Source organism: Leptonychotes weddellii, chromosome 13 (assembly GCF_054177405.1).
Source record: "Leptonychotes weddellii isolate Sample4059 chromosome 13, ASM5417740v2, whole genome shotgun sequence".
Classification (NCBI taxonomy): Eukaryota; Metazoa; Chordata; class Mammalia; order Carnivora; family Phocidae; genus Leptonychotes; species Leptonychotes weddellii.
In genome coordinates this window covers 2,658,495-2,683,382 of record NC_138381.1, presented here as the reverse complement: position 1 = coordinate 2,683,382, position 24,888 = coordinate 2,658,495, and the positions used below count along the sequence as shown (strand labels likewise).

General features: G+C 53.8%; 1 protein-coding gene across 7 annotated transcripts in view; it reads right to left on the bottom strand.

Annotated features, from left to right (window-relative positions):
* ZNF516 (zinc finger protein 516) overlaps positions 1-24,888 on the bottom strand; it is a 116,696-nt gene that overhangs the window by 5,688 nt on the left and 86,120 nt on the right. For 5 of the 7 annotated variants that reach the window (XM_081800996.1, XM_081800998.1, XM_081800994.1 and 2 more), the window contains 2 exons: positions 10,682-12,136; positions 5,343-5,447 (listed from right to left, as the gene is read on the bottom strand). In XM_081800996.1, coding sequence (XP_081657122.1) covers positions 5,343-5,447; positions 10,682-12,136 — 1,560 coding nt within the window. Of the gene's footprint in view, positions 1-4,491; positions 4,560-5,342; positions 5,448-10,681; positions 12,137-24,888 lie in introns of all 7 variants that reach the window. The other 2 variants (XM_081801000.1, XM_081800999.1) reach the window with 2 other exon arrangements.

Sequence of the window (24,888 nt, the reverse complement as noted above, 5' to 3'; positions counted from 1 at the left end):
ACATCCATAACTTGCAAGGGTTCAGCGATCCTGTCCACTCCACCTGTGGGAGGAATGCCCGTTGACCAGTGTACGCACGGAAAAGAGAGTGCTGCCAAAAAACACATCAAAAGAGAATCATTTCACTTCTCCTCAAAGTTTCTGTTCATTCTGACCCAACGGAATCAGACCCATTTTGTCTCGTGGACCCGGACGCCGTGCCTGATGGCCTGTTTCACTCGGAGCCCCAGGACATCGTGACCTGTCCGACTCAGCTAGCACAGAAAATCCGGGTACCACTCCAGCAAAGTAAGGGCAGCTGCAATGTGGCTGCAGGTGGGGCACGGCGCCTGCCTGGCTGCTTGAGGTCTGCCGCGCCCAGAGCTGCGACCCGGGGCCCGGCGTCTCGGCGACAATACTTTTCTCAAACGACACATCCTCCCTCTAAGGAACAACTCGTCCGTAAAACGAGAGCCTCTGCAAGCACGCTGCCGGGTTCTGACCAAGCCGGGAGAGGCCGAGGAAAGAGAACGGCCGTTAGGGCCGGTTCCCCAGCTCAGTCTGCGAGCAGCGGCGTCCACGTGTGCGCGCGCCCGAGTCCCCTGCGGTCACGACGGACAGCGGTCGCGCGCGGAGTCCACAGACCTGGGAACCTGCGTGAAGCCACACGCCCGGGGGTGGGGGACAGTCAGAGCAGAGCCTCTACTCAGGACCCCAAGATCTCAACAGTTTATATCACTTAGTTCTCCGAAAGTAGAATTCGCTCAGTGCGACTAGATTTCCATGTTGGAAGCTATTAAACACACGTCACCTCCTGTTCTTCTCCACTTCAAACCCACATATTCACTTTCCTGTTGGGACACTCCTAGTTGGATCCCCAGGACGCACCCCCAAACGCAGCTCAGATGGGATCAGGAACCCGTGTTTGCCCTGCTCGTCCTGCCAAGTTCCGGGCTCAGGGCAGGCCTCCTCCTGAGAGCTGGTGCTTGCAGCCAAAACTGGGGTCAACTCAATCTCCTCCCCTCCCTCACACCCCACCTCCTGTGCCCAAACACCTGCTCTCCGCCAGCCCCACCCTAACCTGGGCCCCCAAGTCTCTCGCGGATTACCCCAAGCACTGCCAAAGCGGTGCTCAGCCACCTGTCTGGACCGCCCTAACCCATCTTTACATCATCAAGCCCAACACTCCTTCTAAAGACAGGACACCGATGACGCCCTCCCCGGCTCAGGGCTCTCCGCTGCCCTCAGGAGGCTCTCCATCCCCCAGCGCCGCCGAACTCTGCTCCGCTCCTCCTCCACGGGAACATGCACTTCCACCCCTGGGTGGGCTCCTGCAGGGAGCACCATGCCGGCCCCCACAACGGCCCCCTGGTCTCCTAAATGCCCACGTCCAGGTCCCAGGACCCTCACCGTATGGCCACCTGGACCATCACCGCTGTGCTGTTCTGCTCTGTTTCCTTGTCTGAACCGCCCCCTGGACCTAAAGAAACAGCAGAGCGGGAAAAATAAATACCCAGTACTCTGCTTGTCTCCCTAGAATTACAGAGCCTGGCACATGGTAGGTGCTCAACAAATACTATTAATGACTGAATCAATGTTTATTTTAAAACTGAATTTCCGGGCGCCTGGGTGGCTCAGATGGTTAAGCGTCTGCCTTCGGCTCAGGTCATGATCCCAGGGTCCTGGGATCGAGTCCCGCATCGGGCTCCCTGCTCCTTGGGAGCCTGCTTCTCCCTCTGCTTCTCTCTCTGTCTCTCATGAATAAATAAATATATAAAAAAAAATCTTTAAAAAAAATATATAAAACTGAATTTCCATTATGAATATCTGTAAAGTCCATTAACTTCAAATGGTCCATCACATCAAATAATTTCTGCATGAATATGTTATATGATTTAAAAAAAAAAAAAAGCCCATGATCTGCAGCTTCTAAAGTTCCCAAGAAAAGGATCTGACTTAAATATTAATTATTTAATGTTAGTAAAGCACACCAAAACATGAGGAAGAACATGCTGGTGAGCAGCATGACTCCCACTCCAGATAAATAACCACAGAATTGTTCCATGGATATGTGTCATACCCTAAATCTAACACAGCAACATTGAGAACTACAAGATAAGAAAAATACCAAGATTTAAGCCTATACCTGTGACTGGCTTTCAATTATCTTGGCAGACATACCTCCTTGGGGATTCTTAAATTCCAGAGTATGCTAAAGAAATGGGATCTTCTTAGAGAACCAGAACATTCACTGATTCATCAGCAAAAGCTACTTTAGGGGCGCCTAGGTGGCTCAGTCAGTGAAGCGTGCCTTCGGCTCAGGTCACGATCCCGGGGTCCTGGGATCGAGTCCCGCATCCGGCTCCCTGCTCAGTGGGGGGTCTGCTTCTCCCTCTCCCTCTGCCCCTCCTGCCCTGCTTGTGTGGCCCGCTCGCTCTCGCTCTCTCTCTCTCTAATAAATAAAATCTTTAAAAAAAAAAAGCTATTTTAAATGTAACAAAGGACAGAAAGTACTACCAGGGGCCACGATCTCAAATGTGGAATTAAGCAAACTAGCGGCCACAGTGGGAGGGGCGGATCAATCCAGTGCAACATCAGGGTCACAGGCCTGGGCGAGCGCTGTCCCAAGGCTGGACAGAAAGACAGCTGACCCACTGCGGGCCCTGCACCAAGAGGGAACAACCACTTAGAGCACGTAACATGCATCCCTGTAAACATGAAGTCAACAGGTCAGGTGGTAATAAGTACAGAACTGCAGAACTTGCGTTCACGGAGACAAAGACAAAAATATAAATACATCTTTTCTCGATCATAATCAAGGATGAGTATCGAGTCTTATGAATTCCCAGCATACCTACAAGTGACACAGAAATAACTTAAAATGCAGTCTTAGTGATGTGCCTTGTTGACCTACTTCTCCCTGTGACAGGAACATTTTAAAGAGACCGAGTAGAATGAATGCATAGCATAGGAAACAGACCCGACGTGTGTTCCTGAAGAATCTCGTGGAGCTCTTTGTGGATCTGCCTGGCGTTTCCCACCCCACCAAACACTCTCGTCAAAAAGCCATGTCTTAGGCAGATTTAACGGGTCGCCTACGCACCACAAACACTTTGCACTGACTCCAGTTGTAATCTCAACGTGTGTTCTCCGATCAGGGCGCGACCTCTTGTTACCACGTCCCGCAAACACATCGTGGGGGCTCTTTTTGCAAGGGGGTTTATTTCTGTGAAAAAGGAGAGGGCTACCTAATTTGAGCTGAGGTCACATGTGTTTGGAGATCTTTTAATTCCACATTCGGAGAGATGTTACTTATTTCAGAAACCGTCACGGCATTGTGAAGTAACTTCTTTCTATTCTAAAACTATCGGTTTTATTGAGAGAGACAAATCACTTCCTGAAAAACTGTAACACACGACAAGGCATTTAGTCCATGACATACGAAGAAAGGCCTTTTTAGCAACAAAAAAGAATTCTAAAATTGCAATAAAACACAAGCACAAAGCGCTGGGGAGGCCACGTCCGTGCTAAGGTCCACCCTTGCGTGGCAGTGGCCGTTTCACTGGGGCTTCACCGTGAACCTTCTCTTCTAGAGAAACAGACCAGGAGGGCTCTTGTGCTTCCCGTGGAGCCTCCATCACCCTCACCACCCTCAACAGCCCAGAGTCCCGCGGATGGTTACGTTGATCGGGACAGGACCCACGAGCTTGTGCTGACCCAGCCACGGGGCCTGGATGCTTGCTCTGGAGGCAAAGAGATGCCTCTTCCTCTATAAAGGGGAGAGCGTGCAGCTATGGAAGCCCATCAGAAAGCCAGAATGTCAACGGAAAATGCCCTTGGGAGGAGGGGTGGAGTGCCAATCTGTGAGGGGACAGAAGCGGGGAGAGCTCTTAGCCCAGGACAACTTGCAAGGCCACTGGGGACGGCGTGTGCCTCGCGACTGAGGAGCTCACACCGAATCCCTCCATCAGCGTGTGCAAGAGCGCAGCCACGTCGTGTGGACAGAGCAGTGAACACGCGAAGGCCACACGCGTGAGGCAGGCGTGCACACGAGTACCCACGCACGGCGACTGTGCTGGCCGAGCGTGTCAGGCAGGGAACCAGATCGAGGAGCGGACAGAGCTGTGGAGCACCACACACAGCCCGGCGCTTCTCACGGAGGAATACCAACACGCCATGCTACAGAAGAAGCTGGCGAAACTGGTCCTCGAACAAGCTTGTGCAAAGACACCTTGGGTAGAAAAGCAGGACTCTCAGTCGCCTCGCCCCCAGCAGGACCAACAGCAGCTGCGTGCACCTGCCGCGTCCTCGTAACTCAGGGCCGCGACGGCCGTCGGGGTTTGCCGATTGCCCCCAGACTGTCCTGAAGGGCTGGGTCTACATCAAAGCAACGCAGTGACTGACACTTTTGGCAAAAAGAAAACCACTGGGTGCTTTCGTGCTGAGCATCAGGGCACGCCTCTTCCCAGCAACCACATTAAAACCCGACATCCAGTTAACCGGAAGGCCTACTTGTTTGGGGGCATCTGCGGAGGTGACGTGGGCTTCAGCGCCCCAGGGGTCATTAGACTCCAAGGCCATGGTGGGAACAGGAGCGCACCAGCTTCGTCTGGCGCAGGAAGCGAGGCCCTTACAGATAAAGCACTTGCCCTAGCCTGGGGCCGTAAAGACCAATTTGCTTCAACACTCGCCTTCAGAGACGGGATGGAGCTGCCTGGGCCACGGCTCTCTAATGCAGACCTCGCTGCTGGAGAAAGCCATCACTGACAACGCTAATTATCAGTGTCTGTGGAGGGGGGCCCTCCTCCTGCCTTACTTACCATTTGGCCTCTGTCGTCTGCATCACATTGGCTTGCTGCCCGCACCCTCCACACTCCCACACAGAGCCCTCCGGCGCCCTCCTCCCACGGGCCGCGGGGTCCCCATGCACGGCTCTCGGCCCCCACAGTCGCGGGCAAGCTCGGCACACACAGGCCCAGGGCTCCTGCCACTGGCACTGACCAGTGCAGGGGCACACAGACTACGGGTGCACAGCGCCAGGAGGAGAGACCCCGCGCCGTGTGTCACACTGACGGGGGCTCGGTGACTTAGGTGCGTGCGTGCTGGGGGCAGCGGGACGCATTAACATAGTCATTGCTGAGGCCTCGACTCTCTTAAGGGGACATTTGCAAACAGGCTTATCTCAACTTAAACCACACGGTGACCATTCTGGGGGCCGGGCGGGAGAGTCTGGTGCGTGAGGCCTCCCAGGCCGGGGGCTCGCGTGCCAGTGGCTGGGGATGCAGCCAAGGCCGAGGTGGCTGGGCTCCCAGGTGCCCCCCCGGGGTCCGCGGCTGGCCCGGGCCCAGTGGCGGGCGGGGTACCTGTGTGGGCCCGCGTGTGGGCCCTGAGGCGGCTGGACTGGTGGAAACGCTTCCCACACTCCACGCAGACGAAGTCTCCTTGGCGGGCCTGCGTCCGGAGCGTCCCTGGGCAGCGGTGGCCGTGGGTGGTGTGCAGGTGGGGCAGGGGTGGGGGCGAGAGGAAAACATCATTAGTCTGTCTAACGGTGTGATGGGACATGACTAGCAGCCGTGCCCCAGGCTCTGCCGACAGCCGGTGTACGCAGGACGGCGAGGGAACACAAACCACGGGACCTGAAACCCATACCGCGGCCCCAGGGGGTGCGGGGCCTCAGGGCAACTGGACGCCCTCCCACCATCCACTGCCTGGAGATCGGGGTGGTACCGCGGACACGGCCAGGGGCAGGGACGGGGACGCTGCGGCCTGGCCACCTGTCCCCACCACGCCACTGACACCGCCCGCCTGGCCCCTTACCTGTGTGCCCGCATGCCCTCCGGGACACAGACGGGACACCTGGGAATCGGGCTGGGCATAGGCCCTGGCCCCATGTTCCCTTCTGTGAGAACGGGGGTGTAGACGGCCCTCAACTGCGTCCCTCTGAAGAAAGGCCAATGCTCACATCAGGGGAGTGGCCCCAGAGGGCCTCCCCCTGAGCCCCATTCTCGCTGCTGGGCTCAACGGTAACTCGACGGAAACACAACACAAAAAAACCAACCAGAAAAAGTTCTGCCCGGAGTAACACATTTTTTTAAATCATGCTCACGGAGCTGAGTGTGTCTGCCCCTAACATCTGATATTTGAATGTAAAAGGCAAATGGAAAGGATGACAAATGGTCTCCATCAAATCAGCTGAAACCAAATTCTTGTCTGAATTCACAGCGCATCCACAGATCAAAAGAACACAGAATCGCTTCTGCACTGCAGACAACGTTATGGACATAATCCTCAAAAACGTGTGCGCTGTTAAGGCAGACCTTGTCCCATTTCTCACGGGGCAAGCCTTGAACATGGGTCTTAGAGAAACAACCCCGTCTCATCCTACGAGAACCTTCCCTGGCGATCACTTTGGTCGTGCGGATTCTCCTGGGTGTAAGGGGACGGCTCGCCCATGTGGATTCTAACGATGCCTACACCGGATACCTGCTAAGGATCATGAGAAGCAGCGTGGGGTTTGCGTCCTCCCACACTACATCGTTTCAGGACTTTTTTGTAAGGAACTCTATCAGCTGCCCATCTCCCATCCAAGTGGCACAGAAAAACCCAGCACTTCTGGTCAGCCGACCGTATTTCCTTGAATTAAGGATGCATCAGCGTGTGCGCGCGCGCGCGCACACACACACACACACACACACACACACACACTGTCTCGCGTGTGTTTTGCCATATCATTTCCTCTTTACTTTTTAAGAAAAGATCCTTGCCCTTCATGGTCAATAATATTGTGCCCAAGCTCCTCCAAAATTCTGAGCTAATCAAAAAGGTTATAAACTTCATTTGAATTGAAGACTGCCTGGTGAGCAAAGAGCTCTAACACTCTGACCTAGAAACTAGAGTTGTGTGGGAAAGGAGGCCGAGTGAAAGGCAGGGGAGAGCCTTCCAGAGGCAGGCGCAGACTCTGCTCCTGAGCCCTGCGACGTTAATTTAACCCGATCACGCTGCAACATACATGCCATCTGCAAGGGGGAAAGGAGCCTGGACACCTTCTGCGGGACTCCACACAGAACCAAGCAAAGGAAGCACGCACCCCTCATCATCATCAGAATCAATGTGTCCTTGGTAGAAGTGACTTTGTCAAGTCCCAACAACAGAGACCTTATGTCTTACTCTATCTAGAATAATCTCCTCCTATCATCTTCAAGTTTTTATTCTAAAATCCATATTCTCACCTAACATAGGCTGAGCACGAAGTCTGAAAACATAGGTAATGTGTTATTTTATTACTATTCCATCAACAGGACAGTCCTACTCTATGGATAGAAGTTTCCAGACTCACCAGCCATGCAGAGAAACCCCAGGGCTTTAAGGGCTGTAGTCTGAGTCCCTCCAGCAAGAGACGGTGGTCACGCCCCAGAACATCCTTTCTCTCTTGGCAGGCTTCCACACCAACATCAATCCGTCAAAACACACGTGGGGAAAAGACCTCTGAGAATTCTCCGCCCTCACGTCGGGAAAGACCCAATGCCTCAGAGGCACCTCCAGAAACCAGGGCTTCTGTGTGAACAATCACAGGCCCTGAAATCAGAGTCACATGGCCCCCCGCAAATGTTCCTCATGTAAACAGATGGCTACTCTTCTTGGAAGATTCTCTTGTGCAGACTTCTGCCTCCCCCACTGCAAGCTGATGCTGGGCGGCACGTTCCCCCGAGGCCTGTGTGGAGGAGTTGAGACCTTTACTCCGCAGGGGACACCCCCAGAGAGGAGGCCCACAGCCAATGCACCAGACCACAGAATGAGAGCCGAACAGCATGGACAGACTCGTAGAGTAAGGCCAAAAACATGACCCGGACTAGAGATGAACTTAACTTCCTAGATTCGTGACGCAAACATCAACTGTGGAGTACACAAAGGCTATGGATGCACGGCAGCCAGTGGAAGACAAAAACCTTAGGAATCTGAGTCACCGGCACATTCAGAAATGCGTCAGTGGCAACGATTTGGGGAGCTGCTCATACTTCCCAGGCTGCAAAAGTGGAAGCAGAGCCTCTACAACAGCAAACATTAATACTCCACTCACCTCTCAGACACTCAGGCCCCAAACCTGCTGGATTTCCTTCCACTACAACACTTGAAGAGCCGTAAGTAAACATTCCAAGAAGGAGAAAGGAACCGGCAAGGGCCCGGTGGCTACAGATGGGACACGTGAGCAGGGCGCAGACCAGCCAAGGCGTTCGGAGAGTCAACAGACCTTCCTGCGAGAGAGCCCAGGCCTGGCCCCAAAGTCAAGACCAGAGCCCAAGGGGAGCCGCAGAGGGAAGGGCCATGCAGGGGAGCATCCCATCCAACCATGCGGCCACCACACGGACACCAGCCGAGGGACCTAGACAAACTGATCCCTTCTTCCCTAAACCCGGGAAACCATGGTTTCTAGAAATGCACTTAATAGTGTATCACAGCTGAAAAGTTTAGAACACTCCCCTTAAGAAACCCAAGTATGCACGAACTTAAACAGCCTAAACACTCTTAAATACACCTAGCTGTATTTCAGTGTATACACGGGCAGAGCCAATAACCCAAGAGGAGAACACATGCATTACGGACGATTTAGCATTTCTCACATTTAAAAGAAAAATACATAACCTCTCTTAAAAACACACACACAAAACCCTGAGACCATTTAAAATTTTTAAGGAAAAGGACAACATTTCAGGCTACCGTGTACTTCTTATCTGTCATCTGAAATTGTCAAAACCTTACCTTGAGACTCACTTCTCCTTTTTTGGGGGGAAAAGCAAAGACAGCACCGACCCACGGCAGCACGAAGGGAAAGCCACTCACAGGTGGGAACCGGCCGGTGCGCTCTGCGTGATGCGCCCCAGGTCTGGGCGCTGGGCAGAAGCCACTGACACAGCGAGGCGAGCCCCTAGCTCAGGGCGCCCGAGGCCACGGTCACCGGAAGGAGCGGACAGAGAGGGTCACGGCCGCCAGGCACACGGGCACCCACTGAAACTCGCCCACTGGGCGCCTACAACGTCTCGGCTTTTGCAGCCAAGACAACCCAAACCTAAAGAGATGGATCTGCCATCAGGTCTAAAGGTCAGCCGATAGATCGTTTTTCCGTTTCACAGCAAATAATCTGCGTGATTGGAGAACGTCCCTGAGAAGGTGCAAAGCTCACTTAATGTAACTGAAATCTGAAAATGCAAAAACGCGAAGCCACGCACCAGTTGGGTTCTGCCACCTGCGAGGGGCGCGTGCCCAGCTCCACCCCGGCATGGAGCACCTGTGCCCGAAGGGATGAGAGTCGCAGACACAAGGGTGCTCGCTGTGCCGTGCAAGCACCTCGGCGTACGGTGTGTCTCAACGACCTCCGGGCATCCGCGCCTTTGCTTCCTTCTAGAAAGTTCACAAGAAGCCCTGGCTCTGAGCGAGGAGAAAAAGACGCCAACCTTGAATAAGGACCCCACTGGCAAAATCTCCAAGACCGTGGCACCCCCGAGTGTTTTCCTAGTCGAAAAACACCTTAGTGTTTCCTCATGAGCCAAAGGCGCCGCTCACCATGCCAGGACGGCCCCAGCGTGCCCGTGGATCCGGGCAGGTGCCCAAGTCCCCAGAGGCAGCGGGGAACTCAGGGAGAGACCCGCCTTCTCGCTAGGCACCCACGGCCACTGCACATCTCACACACTGTTCACCCACTTCCACCAAACCTTGAACTATGTTCCCCAAAGTGCTTCCAACTTGCTGGAATGTGAGGGGCCGGATCTCAAAGGTCATTTTTGATGATAACTTACTTTAATGACAGGGGCATGATGAACAATTCAGTTCAAAGAAGGGTAATGAACAGAGAGACACAGCTCCATCGGGGCTTTCATATGCCTGGTTTTGGTTAATAGCAAATCCTTAGATCTCCTAATGTTCCCTTAAGGGAGAGCTACCCACGATTCACGCTCAAGGACGAGGGCATCCTACCCGGCGTGTGCCGTCCCTGGCAGTTCCTCATCATGCTCACGACAAGGCGTCAATACCCAGACGCTGGCAGGAAAGGAAAATGGCCACTAAAGGCTATCTTTTCTGGAATGTGGCACAAGCCAGTCCCCCAAACTTTGTATGGTACATTCATACTCCGCACGGTTTGCTTACTAATGCCAGTGAACTATGTATTTTTAAATTACATATGTACAAAAATAAAACAGTCGCTTCAAATAACCATTCCTGCCTTTTGAGAGAAAAGGGACAATGAACATCTACTGATTCTATGTTTAAAATGACAAAGGAAGAGGCACCCGGCTGGCTCAGTCGGTAGAGCCTGATCACGGGGTCACGAGTTCGAGTCCCATGCTGGGCAAAGAGCTTCCTTAAAAAATAAAAAATAAAAACAAAAAGACAAAGGACATGAGAGGCATCAAGGCTGCCTGCTCCTGTCAAATTTCAGCAACGTCTGAATTAACATCACCAGGAGGGAAGCCCCCGCGGGGCCGGCAGCTTCATGCCCCCGGCACCAGGCACCTGCGCCCTAGAAGGCAGAGCTGTGGGGGCCGGAGAGGGGTGCATCTGCCCCACCCTCTCTGTTCTGCGTTCGGACGCACAGCCATGGGGCAGGCAGCCGCCCGACCCCCGGAGGAGAGGCTCCTCCGTGCGGCCCGCCAAGGACGATCACGCCCGCGCTCACGTGGGCGGGCAGGGAGGGGCCCGCTCGTCTTACCTCTGTGCTCTAGTGCAGGACCGTTGGCACCCCAGCTCTGGTAGAGAGAAGCAAAGTCCTTTGGAATGTACGTCTTGAAGATATTGAGGATGTCCAGCCGCTTCTCGTGGCCGTCAGACGCGGGCTTGCTGGTGTGCAGGGCGGGCTGGGCCTGCAGGGCTGCGTGCCCCCTGGGGCCCGCTCCACAGCTAGCCAGCGGCCGCAGCTCGGGGCCAGCCTTGGAGGGGGGCTCGCGGGGAGGTAGAGGGGGGCCCCCGTCGCCTTTCACCTGTGGCTGACCCTGAGGCTGGGGGCTGAATTTGGCTTTTAGGGGGTCCGGGGCACTGTGCTTATTTGGGGGGCCGAGGCTGGTCCCCGCCGGAGGCGTGACGTACTTGTCCCCTGGCCTGCTACTGGTCGGGGGCTGGGTGCCTGCCCGGGCAATGACGGAGGGCGTGGGGGTGGCACTTCGGCTGAAGCCACCGCCGCCTGCCGCGGGCCCCGGTCTGGGGCTGGCCTCCTGCCTGGGCTTCGGCAGGGGCAGCTGCGTGGGGCCGCCGTGCGGCTCAGGGCCATGGCCAGGTTTGGTCTGCCGGGGCCCGTCGGGGCCGGCCACCCAAAGCGCACAGGGGCCCCCGGAATGGCTCTCCTTGCTCTTCGGCACGCTAGTGGCTTTCGGGGTCACGCCCAGGGGCGAGGGGCTGCCTTTGGGCCCCGGCGCCCCTCCCGGCACCTGAGTGCGCGTGAACCGAGCGATGGGCAGAGGCTGGCACTCTTTGCCCCCGAGGGCAGGCGGGGGGCCCGTGCGTCCGCTCCGGGCAAGGAAAACCAAGTTGTTTCTGATGCTTTTGTAACCGTTGGGCTGAATCCACTGGGGGGCCATGGAGTTGCAGCTGACCCTGTGCCAGATCCGCTTATGCATCCACAGGACCTCAGGGTAGTACGTCTTGTGGCTGCAGTAAGGACAGGGGTGAACGGCCAGTGCAGCCTGCAGGGACGAGGCCAGTTCCTTGTGGCTGGGGTCATCCCGGCTCGACCGCTCGCTGAGGTCCAGCGGGACCAGGTCTGGGGCCGGCACCTTCCTTCCCCCCACAGCGTGCTCCCTCGTGTGCAAATCAGATAGCTTCTCCTTCAGGGGGTGAGCCGGGCTCGCGGACAAGAGCTGCAGGCCCGCTCCTTCCGGAAAAGTCTGAACCGAATGTGAAGGGAAGTCTGCGGTGTCCCTGGAGATGGAGACCTCCTGCTTCGGGTGAAATGCAGGCGTCTTGATGTCCACGGAAAACCTGGGCGGCTCTGCTCTCTTGGAAGCATCTCGGCTCCTGTTTTCGAGCACGGACACGGAAGCTGCGCTCCCCGCTCTGGGCTCCCCGGGGCCTGTGGCTGACACGTTACTCCCAGGCGCGTGACTCTGGTCTCCATTGGAGAGCACAGTTGATGCCACCTCTTCAGAAAAGCAGAAGCGGAGTGGCTTTCCCCCTGGAGGATCAGAATGTAAAACGTGACGTTACCATTTCTCATCAGGACAGAACGAGACACAGTAGCACACCCAAGGCACTGTGGCCCCGCGCGCAGGGTGCGCGGGTCCTCGGGACACAACAGGGCTGCTCCCCACAACGCTCTCAACAGTGGGCCAGATTTAAGGGCAAAAGGACGGTATCTGGGGTGGGGTTGGTTTCTTCAGTTGATTAACTCAGTAGATCGTCAGGAGAAATAAAATCTAGTTGCCTGTAACTACGCAGTTACTCGTTAACAGAGGGTAACTAGTTATACCAAACACCAAGAAATACCTGCTCTGCACTAGCACAAGGCTTCCCACGACTCTCAGGGAACTCTCTAAATGCAGTCACGGTTAGGGGTCCCGGGGACGTAAGGCAAGGAGACCCAGAGTAGCTGAGAGGCAGCCCGTGGTCACACAAGGCTGGGCCTGAAAATGGCTTACTTTGCCCGGGGGATCCTGTGGCTGCCCCAGAAATGTCCGGGCTATAGGTCGACTTCAGACGGATCCAGAACGGTCCCTAATGACTCTCTCTCTTAAGGTCCACTGTTACAGTCCAAAAGGCTTGACAACTGAAGTTTCCCTTCAGAGGCATGAGAAGGAAGGGTAAGTGAGGCCACTCATCCCCACCTTTCCCCGGAGGGATGCCCGGGATGGAGACCCTGAACTCTCTGCCCCTGGAGTTCCCGCCTGCAGTGCTCCCGCAAGAGAGGCAGCCTGGGTGTGCCCAGATGCCCTGGCACAGGGAGGCCCGCCTCTTCCCAAACCAGGCTGCATGGAGGGCATCAGTGGCAGGTGGGAGCGGGGCTCCATGCCCTTCAGACTGACATGCTAAAGCCTCTGCAGAGCGAGACCAGACTACACCCCAAGGGGATTCAACACAACTTGAGAGAAACTCCATTTTACATTTATTTGCACTGATGACTTTGGGTATAGTGAGCTCAACATCTGGAAGGTGTACAAATGTTTCTGGATATCTCAACACTTTCCAAACTACAGAACACAAGTTCACATCGTGGACACGACAGTGAATGCCACCTGTCACCGATGCAATGGGTTAAAATGTCAGGTGCCCACTTATGGCAAGGCCCAATATCGCTGGTCTTCATTTAAGAATATTTACAGACTTAAACATTTGCAGTGGAATGTAGGTATCTATTTACAAAAAATGTTCTTTAAAAATTTTCTAAGTATATTTTCTGGAGTTAAGGCTCAGGAATCCCATCAAATTGGTATTTTTTTTTAAATGTATTCCAAAGGGATCTTCATGGAAGCAGGAAGGCATCCTTCACAGAATGCATTTTGACAGAGATCAGAAGGAGCAGAGTAACCAATGTGCCGTTTCAATTAGTAGGTAGTTAATGAGCCACTCCTATGCAATTTTAAAGGATTATGTCCCACATAAAACAGGTGACCAGTACGTAGTGATGAGCAGGATGGGTGAGGAGATAAGACGACGCAGGAGGGATAAATGTTCAGATTCCTGTCAGCACCAAAATGCTAACACGTGATCCACTTTGGGGATGTCTGCCTGTCCTGAATATCATGTCCTGTTCCCCGGAAGGCACACTGAGCAGCCCCGGGAATCTCTGCTGATTAAAGGGCACTTAACCTGGGACTAAACGTGCAGAAAACTCGTGGCCTTTGTTCAATTCCCACTGATGCTCAGAATGTCAAAGTCACTTTCAAATGTTCAAAGAGAGAAACTCCAGGGGCTGGGGGCCCTAGTTTTTCCTGTATTAAAGGAATACGGATTTATGAAAACACATGCCAGAGCCTATGAGTCGAATCCCAAAGTTGAAAGAGAGGACAATGTAACTTGACACTGTACATCTGTGGGGGTTTCAAAGCACATCTGTCCAAGTCCCCACATTTTATGCTCCCAGAAAGGATTATAAAACATCACAGCAGAACTTCCAATACCTCTGACCAAGACACTAAATCATGAGACGCCTGCGACCTGCACTCGGTCACTGAAGCCATCGATGGGGGCGGGGACAAAGCTGGTGTCACAGGAAACCTGTCGTGAGAAAAACGAGGCCCTCCTTCCCAATGGCCATCTGACTCCCGGAGGACCGTTCGGAACGAGGGACACGGACAACGGCCGTCGGACTCCCGGAGGACCGTTCGGAACAAGGGACATGGACAATGGCCGTCTGACTCTGGGAGGACCGTTCGGAACGAGGGACGCGGACAATCTGACGCTGAAGGAGGGGACAGGGGAGCAGCTGAGGAACCAGGCGCTTCTTCAGACCAGGAGCCCATAGCTCTCAGCCCCGGGCACCCCTTTCCTTCGTGAGGGTCCCCACTACGTGTCTGATGAACCCCAGGTCACCACAGAGAAGCACCGAGCCAGCCCGCGGCCCTGGCACCTCCAGCCCACCCCACGAAGCCAGCGGGGTCACTCAAGGCTGCCAAGCTTCAGGGATTCCAGGCCAAAGCAGGTGCAGAGGGGCCACCCTGGAGCCCCATGCTCCCGGCTTCCAGAGTACCATCTCCGACTATGTTGACGAGGGCAAGTCACCTACATGGTGGGCTTCCCACGGGCCACACCCACCAGGCTCGAGGGGCACCCACACTTCCCCAGCCACCTGCTCCGTGAGCCACGCCCTCGGGGGCAGCCTGCACCAAGCACTTTATGAGGCTTCACCAAAGGGCTGTGTGCTCTGAGTGCGGGGCCTGATGTATTTCCCGTAGACAGCGGCGTGTAACCCTGACCATGAGGCTAAGCAGAGTGTCTGCAGAGGACAGGCTCCGAGAGGCGCCGTGGCCATGACATCCAGGCACAGCGTCCTGACCTTCGTGAGGCACGTGCCTTGTGCAGAGCAGCTGGATCCGCGCGGCCCCGGGAGGCCTGCCTCAGTCACCACCCAATACCTGTACTTCGAGTACCCTGAGACAGGGTAATCGCGGCCGCACACACACACACACGTGTGCACACGGGGGCCACATGTGAACACACACATGCACATGGAAACAGGCACAGGGGCACGCACATGCGAACTCATGTATGTGTGCATGTGAAAACATGCCCACGTGTGTACACACTGATGCAAGCATGTGAACACGTGTGCATGCATGTGAAACCATTCACTAGTACCTATTACCGCCTCTTTCTCTTTTCCTCTGTCAATTAAGAACCCACAACTGAAAAGCAGACCTCTGTGTTGTTACCCCGCGGAGACAAGCGGGCCCTGGAAACAGCCCCGTGGATCCGAGGACCCGGGTTCTGTCCTGGCCCTGATGCAGGGGATGCTCGCCAGGGCCGCGGGATGCAGTGCATTCCCACTCCTGCACTCGGGCTCTCCAACTCACGCTCTCACGCGCTGTTTCTCACATTCTCTACACCAGGTGCTTGGCTGAGCGGCTGCTGGGCCCAGGTGCTTCAAGGAAGGATGCGTTCCACTCTCCCCCTGTCTCCATACTTGCTGCATCACGGCCGTTACTGATCCCTGTGAATAACGACTATAACGTGTGTAATCCCACACATGGCCAAGGGTTCTCTTGCCGCCCTGCCTCTCCAGGTCCTGGGGAGTGCCTGCAGGTCCTGCCCGGTGCTCGGACCCTGCAGGCTCTGGGGACCCAGGGCAGGGCTGCCAGGGGACCCAGAGCCCCGCGCGCGCCGGAACTGTGGACCCATGTGCAGCCAAGTCCAGCACGTCCCACGCTGGGCTCCCCGACAGCAAGTGCACAACATGGGCAACCGCAAACACTGTGTTCAGTGCCAGCCTCCTCATACTTCGGGCTGAGGGGAAAAATGAGGGGGGCTGTCTTAAAGGTTAAGAAAGGGTCAAACTTCCAAGCTATTAAAATTTCACAAGAAGGGGGCGCCTGGGTGGCTCAGTCGTTAAGCGTCTGCCTTCGGCTCAGGTCACGATCCCAGGGTCCTGGGATCGAGCCCTGCATCGGGCTCCCTGCTCCGCGGGAAGCCTGCTTCTCTGTCTCCCACTCCCCCTGCTTGTGTTCTCTCTCTCGCTGTGTCTCTCTCTGTCAAATAAATAAATAAAATCTTTAAAAAAAAAAAAATTTCACAAGAAAGAAAGTCTAAGATCCATCACTGAGATTCTCTAGTTAAAAAAAAAAAAAGTTGGCGACGCAGCCCTAATTCTAAGGAGTCTTGGAAACAGAACTTTCCTCCACCCAAACCCAAAATGACTTTACCGGAACCACCACCACGAGGTCCTTCAGCAACTGTACTGTAGTTTCTTGCAAGGACTTTCTCTAATTTTTTCCAAGTCATTAGCACTATAATTCCCTTCTTCACAGAAAAATTCAAAGTTGAACTTCTTCGTGTTTTCCACTGAGACTGTCGTCCACATGTGACGAACACCTTTGCTGCCCCTTCCGTCCTTCCAGTGGCTGGAGCTCAGCGGCAACACTAGCCGGGCAGCAGCGCCCTTCTTTCTCCGGACGAAGGACAGAGCACCAAGGCCGGGCGGCGGCTGTGCCGTGGATTCTCACCGGGCTCCCGGCCCAGGCTGTCTGCTGGGGGGCCCTGCCTTCGGTGAGAACAGAGCCCCCGCCCACACAGCCGGCTCCCGGGAGGGGACGGGGCCTGTGGTGGGGCTCCGCTCCTGGGCAGGGGGGCGGGGCGCCTACGGAGCCAGAAGAGACTCAGCAGGACCTCCGTCCGCCTGCAGCGCGCTCAGCTCGGCCACACCTGTCAAGAACGTGTCCTTCTCGGGGCGCCTGGGTGGCTCAGTCGTTAGGCGTCTGCCTTCGGCTCGGATCATGATCCCAGGGTCCTGGGATCGAGTCCCACATCGGGCTCCCTGCTCGGCAGGAAGCTTGCTTCTCCCTCTCCCGCTCCCGCTCCCCCTGCTTGTGTTCCCTCTCCTGCTGTCTCTCTCTCTCTCAGATAAATAACATCTTTAAAAAAAAAAAAAAAGAACGTGTCCTTCTCCAGGCCCTCCACCCCCATGACAGAAGACGGAGGCCGCAGCGCACCACACCTGCACAGCGACGCTTGAACACCCTCACCCTCCACCATCACACGTCCCTGGGACCTCACTGCACTCCTCAGCCGCAGAGGTGGTCTGTGGAAACCTTAACACCATCAAAACGCATTTTGTAACTGACCTGCTAAGATTAAGTAAATTCTGGATGCCTTGGCGTTTTTGTTTATAAAATAGGATGTGTTTCAAAATATTTTATCTCAGGTTTGGCAAAAAAAAGCCACCCGGCACCATAACAGCCCATGGACTGTCCAGCACGAGTCCCTCTGTGGCAAGGCTTACGACACTGGCCACTCGGCGCGTGGGCCTGGCCTCAGCTGACAGTCCGGGGACCAGACGATGCGAGGCTGCGTCGAGGACTCTGAGCTGCACTGTGAGCTGAAACAATGCCCCTGCTCAGGACCGACAGGGATGAAGGATGCTACAGTGTCTGTGCTCCCACCATCATTTCTACCAGGGGCCTCGATGAAGAAATGGGACTAGACCAGTTTATCAGATCTGAGACTGACACTCAGCCAAAACCTTTAGCAACAGAACAAAGACTCAAAGGTTTTCAACAAGATGGAACAAAGGCTGAAAAATAACAAGAAATCCCAGGAGGAAAAACAGAAAGCACAGGAAGTGAAAGGTCTGGCTTAAGAGCTATGCTGGGAAAGACTCCAGGGTCCTAGGGGACCACAAGCCCAGTGTGTTAGATCAAGAAAGCATCCTCAGGCAGACATCTAGCTGGAAGAGCCCAGCCCCGGCTCTGAGCCACACACCAAGAAGAAAGAAGATGAATGGGAGCATGTCCAGAACAGGCCTACTGGGGGGAGGTTTCTGGAAACTGAGCAATATGAACAAGGCTTGCAGGATCTTGGACTCTTCTACCTAGAAACGTGGGCTGGTGGCTGCACTGCCCCGAACCTTGACACTCGCTCAGTATAGGATGAACGAAGGAAAGATTTATTCAAGGGCAGCATTCGGTCTGCACACTAGAATCACCCGTAATAACACGGACCATCACTGGCAAGAAATTCCCAAGCCCAGACCAAGAGCCAGCCTTTCAGGGGAGGAGCCTTTTCTACAAAAACCTCGGGGTGATTCAAACTGTGGCCAAGACTGAAGAGCAGTGGGGTCAACACAGGACGAACACCTGTGAGTCACAGAGGACCTGGCCGCAGGGGAGGCCGAGGTGGACGTGCCGCCACTCCTCCTGAGGACAGGCATGCAGAAGCCTAAGTCAGCTCCCAGCAACCGACTGACTGCGCAAGGCCACCTGCCCCCGGCCCCGAGGCTCCAAGGGACCTCGAGCCGCTGGTGTCATGTGCGTCTCCAGCACCCTCACTTCTCCGTGCGAGCCCCTTTTCTGCACAGGTACATGCGAGGTTAAGGGGAGAGCATCACCTTGTAAAAAACGCTTTGTCGCTGTGTGATTTATAACTTGAACACTAGCACTGAGGATTTCTCCCAGGAGCAGCCATGTAGCGCGCACTCAGTAACGGGGGAGTGCCCCGGGGACGTGGCGTCTGGGGGGCGGGTCGCTGTGATGGGGCCTATTTTTAGCCCCAGGTCTCCTACAGTCGCTCACTCGCGAGCATGGGCCCCTGTAGGCTCCTCTGTCTGCTAGAGGACTCTGGCTGTTTGCCTCTCTTTCCAGGGTCATTATAATTTCTCACCTTCCCACTCTTCTGGTTCAAACAAAACACAAAACAAACTCCTCGCTAAGCACAAAACCAGGAATACCCTTCCGTACGGTGGGCCTCCCTCTGTCCAAAACACCGCAATGGACGCTTCACGGGGAAGCTCTGGTCCCTGCCAGCAGCCGTGTGCTGAGAGGCATCAGCAGATCTCCCGCAGACTGACTTGCCCCCATTATCCGCGGACGTGCGGCCGGTCTCCCCCGTGTCTCACCCGGCGAGCTAGGCTGTGAACACAGAGGACTGATTCGGATTCCAGCATCGTTGGATCTTACGGGACGTTATCAGTGACCACCGTCTGTAACGGAAGCCCAGGAGACGGTGGGAGTATGGCTGGTCTGTCCAATAGCTCTGCGTCACTGCCCCACCTCAGCAGCCTTCCCACAGAGCCAAGTCGCTCGTGTCCGGGGCCCGCCGGTGGCCAGGCCGGCTCCTCACTGCCCGCCAGCCAGGGACAGTGGGTGCGGGAGTGGGTGGCGCCAAGCACACGGCAGGAACACTCTCGGGTCACGGCAGACCGTGTGTGATCCTTTGCACTGTGTCCCCATGAAAATGAGGAGCTGGACAGAAAAGCAGAGGGTAAGGAGCTCCAGGGTCGAGAGGAGACAAAACTGCAAGACCGCGGGGAACAGGTTTTGAATCTCTTGGTCAACAAGGCTCTGGGGGTCACGCGGCTCTTCAACCAGAAACCGGAATTCAACAGGTTAAAAGTAGGCTCCAGGGAAAGCAAGATAAGAAAGCTCCCCTGGGGGGCCGTGGAGCATGGGGAGACCCTGCAGGCCTAAGCAGAGAGGCGGTGGTGCCCGGAGGGAGTGCTGATCCACACCTGGCCACCGTCCAGCCACCACACTTTCCCCCTAGGGAGCTACGGGCCATTTGGGGGAACTGAGACTCTATTCCAGGTTTGTGTGTCTCAAGCTTTCCTCCCTTTCTTTTACACTCTTCTGCCCTAAAAAAACATGTGAATGAGCACCTGGTCACCTAAGGTGTGGCAGGAATATTTTACAATGTATGTAACAAAGTCACTGAAATGGCCTGCAGAACACCTCCTTGGGCCGTAATGGAGCAGACGTTTGACCATGAGAACGGAGTTCGCCTCGTCCAGCACGTCCACTGACCAGCAGGGTGGGCTTCCCACACGCCGAGAGCCCCCGCCCCCCCACAGGCCCCAGGAATTCACCAGGCTCCGCTCTGTCCCCAACGAGCACCTCCCAGGACTCCCTCCCTAAAATAACAGCCCCCTCGCACACCCCTTCCCGCCACGTGCTCGGTTTCCCTGGCATCTGTCTTCCTCCGTGCCGGGTGTGGGCATGTGTCCTCTCTGCCTCTCCCCAAAAGGATCTGAGCTCCAAAAACACAAACCAGGCTTTATGCAAGTACTGTTATCACCAGCATCTAGCGCCTGTGGCACGAGGCAGATGTTCCATGAACGCACGCTGAATTAACAAATGAATAAAACAAGTCATTTAACGTCTAGTCATATGTATGGAGACTGAGCACAGGAAAGCACCCCGAAAAGTACGAAGTGGAATATGAATTAGTCAATTCAGCACATTCTTCTCACGGGCTTGTAGAGATGAAAAGTAAACCCTGTGTCGTGTGGGCAGTCGCGAGGCCTCGCGGTCCTAGCAACGAGCAGCAAAACCGCCAACCTAGTTACCGACCTAGTTACCAACCTAGTTACCAAGCACGGGTCCTGGAAATACGGCAAGTGTAGTGAATGCGCAGTTACGGGAGCGGGCGCAGGCACGGCGGCTTTCCCGGTGTAAGATGACAGGATCCCCACGCTGCTCAGATCTGGAGACTTCTAAGGTGACCCACCCTCTGGAATTCCTCGGTCCATGAACAAAATCAGACACCTGCTCGGACGTTACGAGGAAAGGTCTGGCTGGGGCAATATCCTTTGTCTCGCTAAAACATAAGGACTTCCTATTATTAAGGCCGTCTTCCCACTGCCAAGCTCCCACAGACCTGAGAACCGAACTTTGATTTTTAACACGGGCCGAGACCTAACTCAGGCTGTGTTCTACCATGAACTCTGCCAGTGTCCTCAATCGGGCCAGGTGACGCCGACCCATCCGTACTCGGGCTGTGAGGGCAAACTACTGAACCCACCAATTACTCCACCTCCGCTATTCCCAAAGACTGCCTCTTTTGAAAAATGAACAAGATTTCTGTAATGAACGTGAGCTGAATATGGAAAAAAAATTATTTTTCTACTTTCCGGTTAAGACCGGGGCACCGTGCAGACACACAGCCCGCAGAGTGAAGTGCAGGATGGAAATGCACTCAGAGGAAAGGGGTCTGAGATGCTCTACCTCAGCAGGGGGTCGGCGGGCCGCCTCCTGGCTGTGTCCTGAGCATGTGCCGGAGGAGAAGCAGATACCACGCGGGGAAAGCTCGGCGTGGCCTCTCCTAGGACAGAACTCTATTTAGGTTGGGTGCACTCGGCGTAAAGCATGGGGCCTCACGTGAGTGGCAAGTTTCCAGAACTGTTCATACTGAACCCAAATGCTCTCAAATCACGCAATTCTAGAAGAGGATCTTTCTCTCCAAGATAGGAAGCACGAGCACACGGTGATAAAGGAAAATTAAAAATGACCTCACGGTAACGCTGTCACCAGTGACGGATCTACCCTGGCCAGCTGCGGCGGATGACGAGGACCACCCAGCGCACCCCCAGGTCCGCGTGCTGTGGCCACACAGTCCATGCGTCCTCCTGCCGCGGCCCCACGGCAGCCGGCTCCTCCCCAGCGCGTCCCGGGGCGCAGGAAGAGGCATCTTCTCCGGGGCCCTCCTCCCACCCACGGGGAGCCCTGTGCAACCCAAGTACGGGATTCGATCAGCAGCCCCATGCTCTTAATTAAAATCCAGACGTAATATTTCAGTGATGACCCCAAACGGCGGCTGCGCCCGGGCTGACGGCAAACTGCACATTCAGATAATTGGCTGGCCCATCCCAGCAGCTGTGACTTCGGAGGGTCCTCACACCTCTTCCTACTTGCGCCTCTTTACTGAAAAGAAAAAATCTACAAACAATTCCATAGAGGTGTATGGGCGAAGTGTGGGTAATTGAGACAGAAAATAGCTTCTATCCTAAACCATACTAGTGATTTGAGCTTTATATGGCACATACAATAACCCTCCTACAAAGATAAAATACCTCAACTACTACAAGCCTGAAGAAGTCTATTAACTGAGAACTACTGTATGAAAAATAAGTCTAGGGGCGCCTGGGTGGCTCAGTGGGTTAAGCGTCTGCCTTCAGCTCAGGTCATGATCTCAGGGGATCCCGTCCCCCATCGGGCTCCCTGCTCGCTGGGGAGTCTGCCTCTCCCTCTGTCCCTCCCCCTCCACTCGTGTACGTGTGTGCTCTCGTGCGTATGCATGTGCGTCTCAAATTTAAAAAATCTTTTTAAAAAAAAGGAAAAAAATAACTCTAACACTTCAGCAGTTAATTTCAGTATTTGTGAATTTCCAGTAACTTTTATAATAAATATCACCAGTTACAAATGTGTGATATTTGATGTGATAGCAAAAACATTACAGTGTTTAAATAATGTTTCTCAGCAGATTCTTCTCTTACCATCTTTTTACCTGTCTTAACAGGACAACTGGTAACCAAAAACAGGCCAGAGTAAAGGTAAGATGGGAGCCACCAGGCATCGAAGTTTAGCCGAAGCCTGGGAGTTCCTCAGACAACTGACATGCAAGACATTAACAAAGAGAAAACAGCACACGTCTGCAAAAAAAAAAAAAAAAGCCCCTGGAAAGATGTTTCAATGAGAAAAACCTCAGAAACAGGAACACTGATTCTCAAAGAAAAGTGATGGAGATGTAGCACTTGGCTGGAGAGGAGATGCAGAAGCATTATTGCTGTAAGAGGTTTTGGATAGGACGTAGAAAATGCTCAAGAGAAGTTTCGGCCGTATTAACCATGGGGCTTTTCAATTAAGACACACAACTCAGGCGTTCGGTGCAAGTGAAGCTAAGGAATCACAGGAAAACACTGTCACGGGCTGGTTTAACCTGGAAGCTCTTCTTCCCGAAAACGAAGGGAAAATAACCAAGAGCCAAAGACACAGCTGGGATGTGCCGTCTGCAGAGGGACGCAGGAGGGCAGGGGAACAGTGGGGAACAGCGGGGCCGAGGCCACGTGACCAAACACGGAGACTGGGAGCCTGTCCGGGACCCGGACCCCAGCACTGAACACAGAGCACCACGTGGTTCCCTCCACGCGTCCTGAGACCACAGCCTCTGGTGTCCACGAACAATAATGCAAACCGCTTCCAACGGTCCGCTATCTAGCAAGTTTAGTCCTGTGGCCAGGAAAACTTCTCTTAGGTGTTCTAAAGCTCTCTCATGTACATCATTACACACGCAATGTGAACTACAAAAAGAAGAAAGCCTAAATGATAAGGAAAGTGCCAGGAACTAAAATAATGGGTGACAGCTAAATAGTATTTTCAAATTTTTATAAATGAATGTGTATTTTATTCCCCAAGTTGCTCCTGCTACTTTCTCTGTGTGACTGAGTTCAGTATATGAGTTTTCATTTTATTTTTTTAAAGATTTTATGTATTTGAGAGACACAGCGCGAGAGGGAACACAAGCAGGGAGAGTGGGAGAGGGAGAAGCAGGCTTCCTGCCGAGCAGGGAGCCCGATGCGGGGCTCGATCCCCTGAGATCATGACCTGAGCCGAAGGCAGACACTTAACCAACTGAGTCACCCAAGTCCCCTCAAGTTTTCATTTTAAATAATTGATCTATTAACATAAATAAACAACTTGTAAAACGAAGTTATTTGCATTAATAGAAAAATAGGTAAGAATCTTCACACTTTGGAAGCCATATTTTGATTTCTGAAGAAAAGGGGTTACAAGTTAAATACTGGATTTCTGACTGAACAAATTAACCAGCTTATACAAGAAAACCTAAAGCTTAAAATCTGGGAAAGAACTTTTTCAAGAATTTTCCCAAAACCAGGTTTTAAAGGTTAATCAGACATCTTAAGTCTCCACAGAGCTTCAGCTCCTAACCAGCAGTCTGTCCCACCATAAGCTCAATCACATTCTCGAAATCTAGAACTCACTAACTGCTTCCTGACTCAACCATGAAAACACATCACCCCAGGGCCTGCTGTGTTTTAAAAAAAAAAATCCCAGGGGCACCTGGGTGACTCAGTCGGTTAAGCGTCTGCCTTCAGCTCGGGTCGAGGTCCCAGGGTCCTGGGATCGAGCCCAGTGTCGGGCTCCCTGCTCGGCGGGGAGCCTGCTTCTCTCTCCCTCTGCCTGCCGCTCTGTCTACTTGTGCTCTCTCTCTGTCAGATAAATAAATAAAATCTTAAAAAAAATTAAAATAAAATAAATAAAAATCCCATCCTTGCTGAAGCAAACAGAATCCAAGTCTACTTTCATAGCCGCTATCCATTTTACACGCCCTCCTTCACCTCCAAAATCTAACCGCAAACTACAACTCAACCATTTGAAAAAACGCACACAAATGCAAAAAGAAATCATGAAACAAAAGTTTACAAACCATGCTCTGCACGGCAACAAACATTTCCATTTGACACAACTAGAAGGAAAGTAAATCAAATCTTCCAAGAACGGTCAAATAACCGCTGGAAAGAAGGTCCTTCCACCACTTTTGGATTTCAGGACGTCACCATGGGAGGAGAGAGGGAGGAAAGGGGCAGGACAGCTCAGCACCGGGTGCCTCTTCCCCGTCACCCCCGGCGGTCCTCCCTGCTCACGGGACGGAGTCTAGAACCAAGAAGGCACCTAACTTCAACCACCGGCTTTCTCTTTCACAAGAAGTGTTTCAGGACATTAGGAACGAGCAAGATTTGAGAAGGAGCATAAAACCCAAATTCTGTGTATTTACAAATAAATTATAATGATTTTTTTTAAAAAAAATCAGATTATCTATTGGTATAGTCTTCAGAGCTACAACCAGGTACGTGCGCGACTTGCAGAAGAGGGTCCGTGCTCCAGCCTTGGGGAAGACAGCTTTCCCTCCAGCAGCTGCTTCAGGTCGCCAGGCGCCGTGCGGGCCATCCGCCACTAGATGGCACCTGCTCACAATCTACAACCCCAA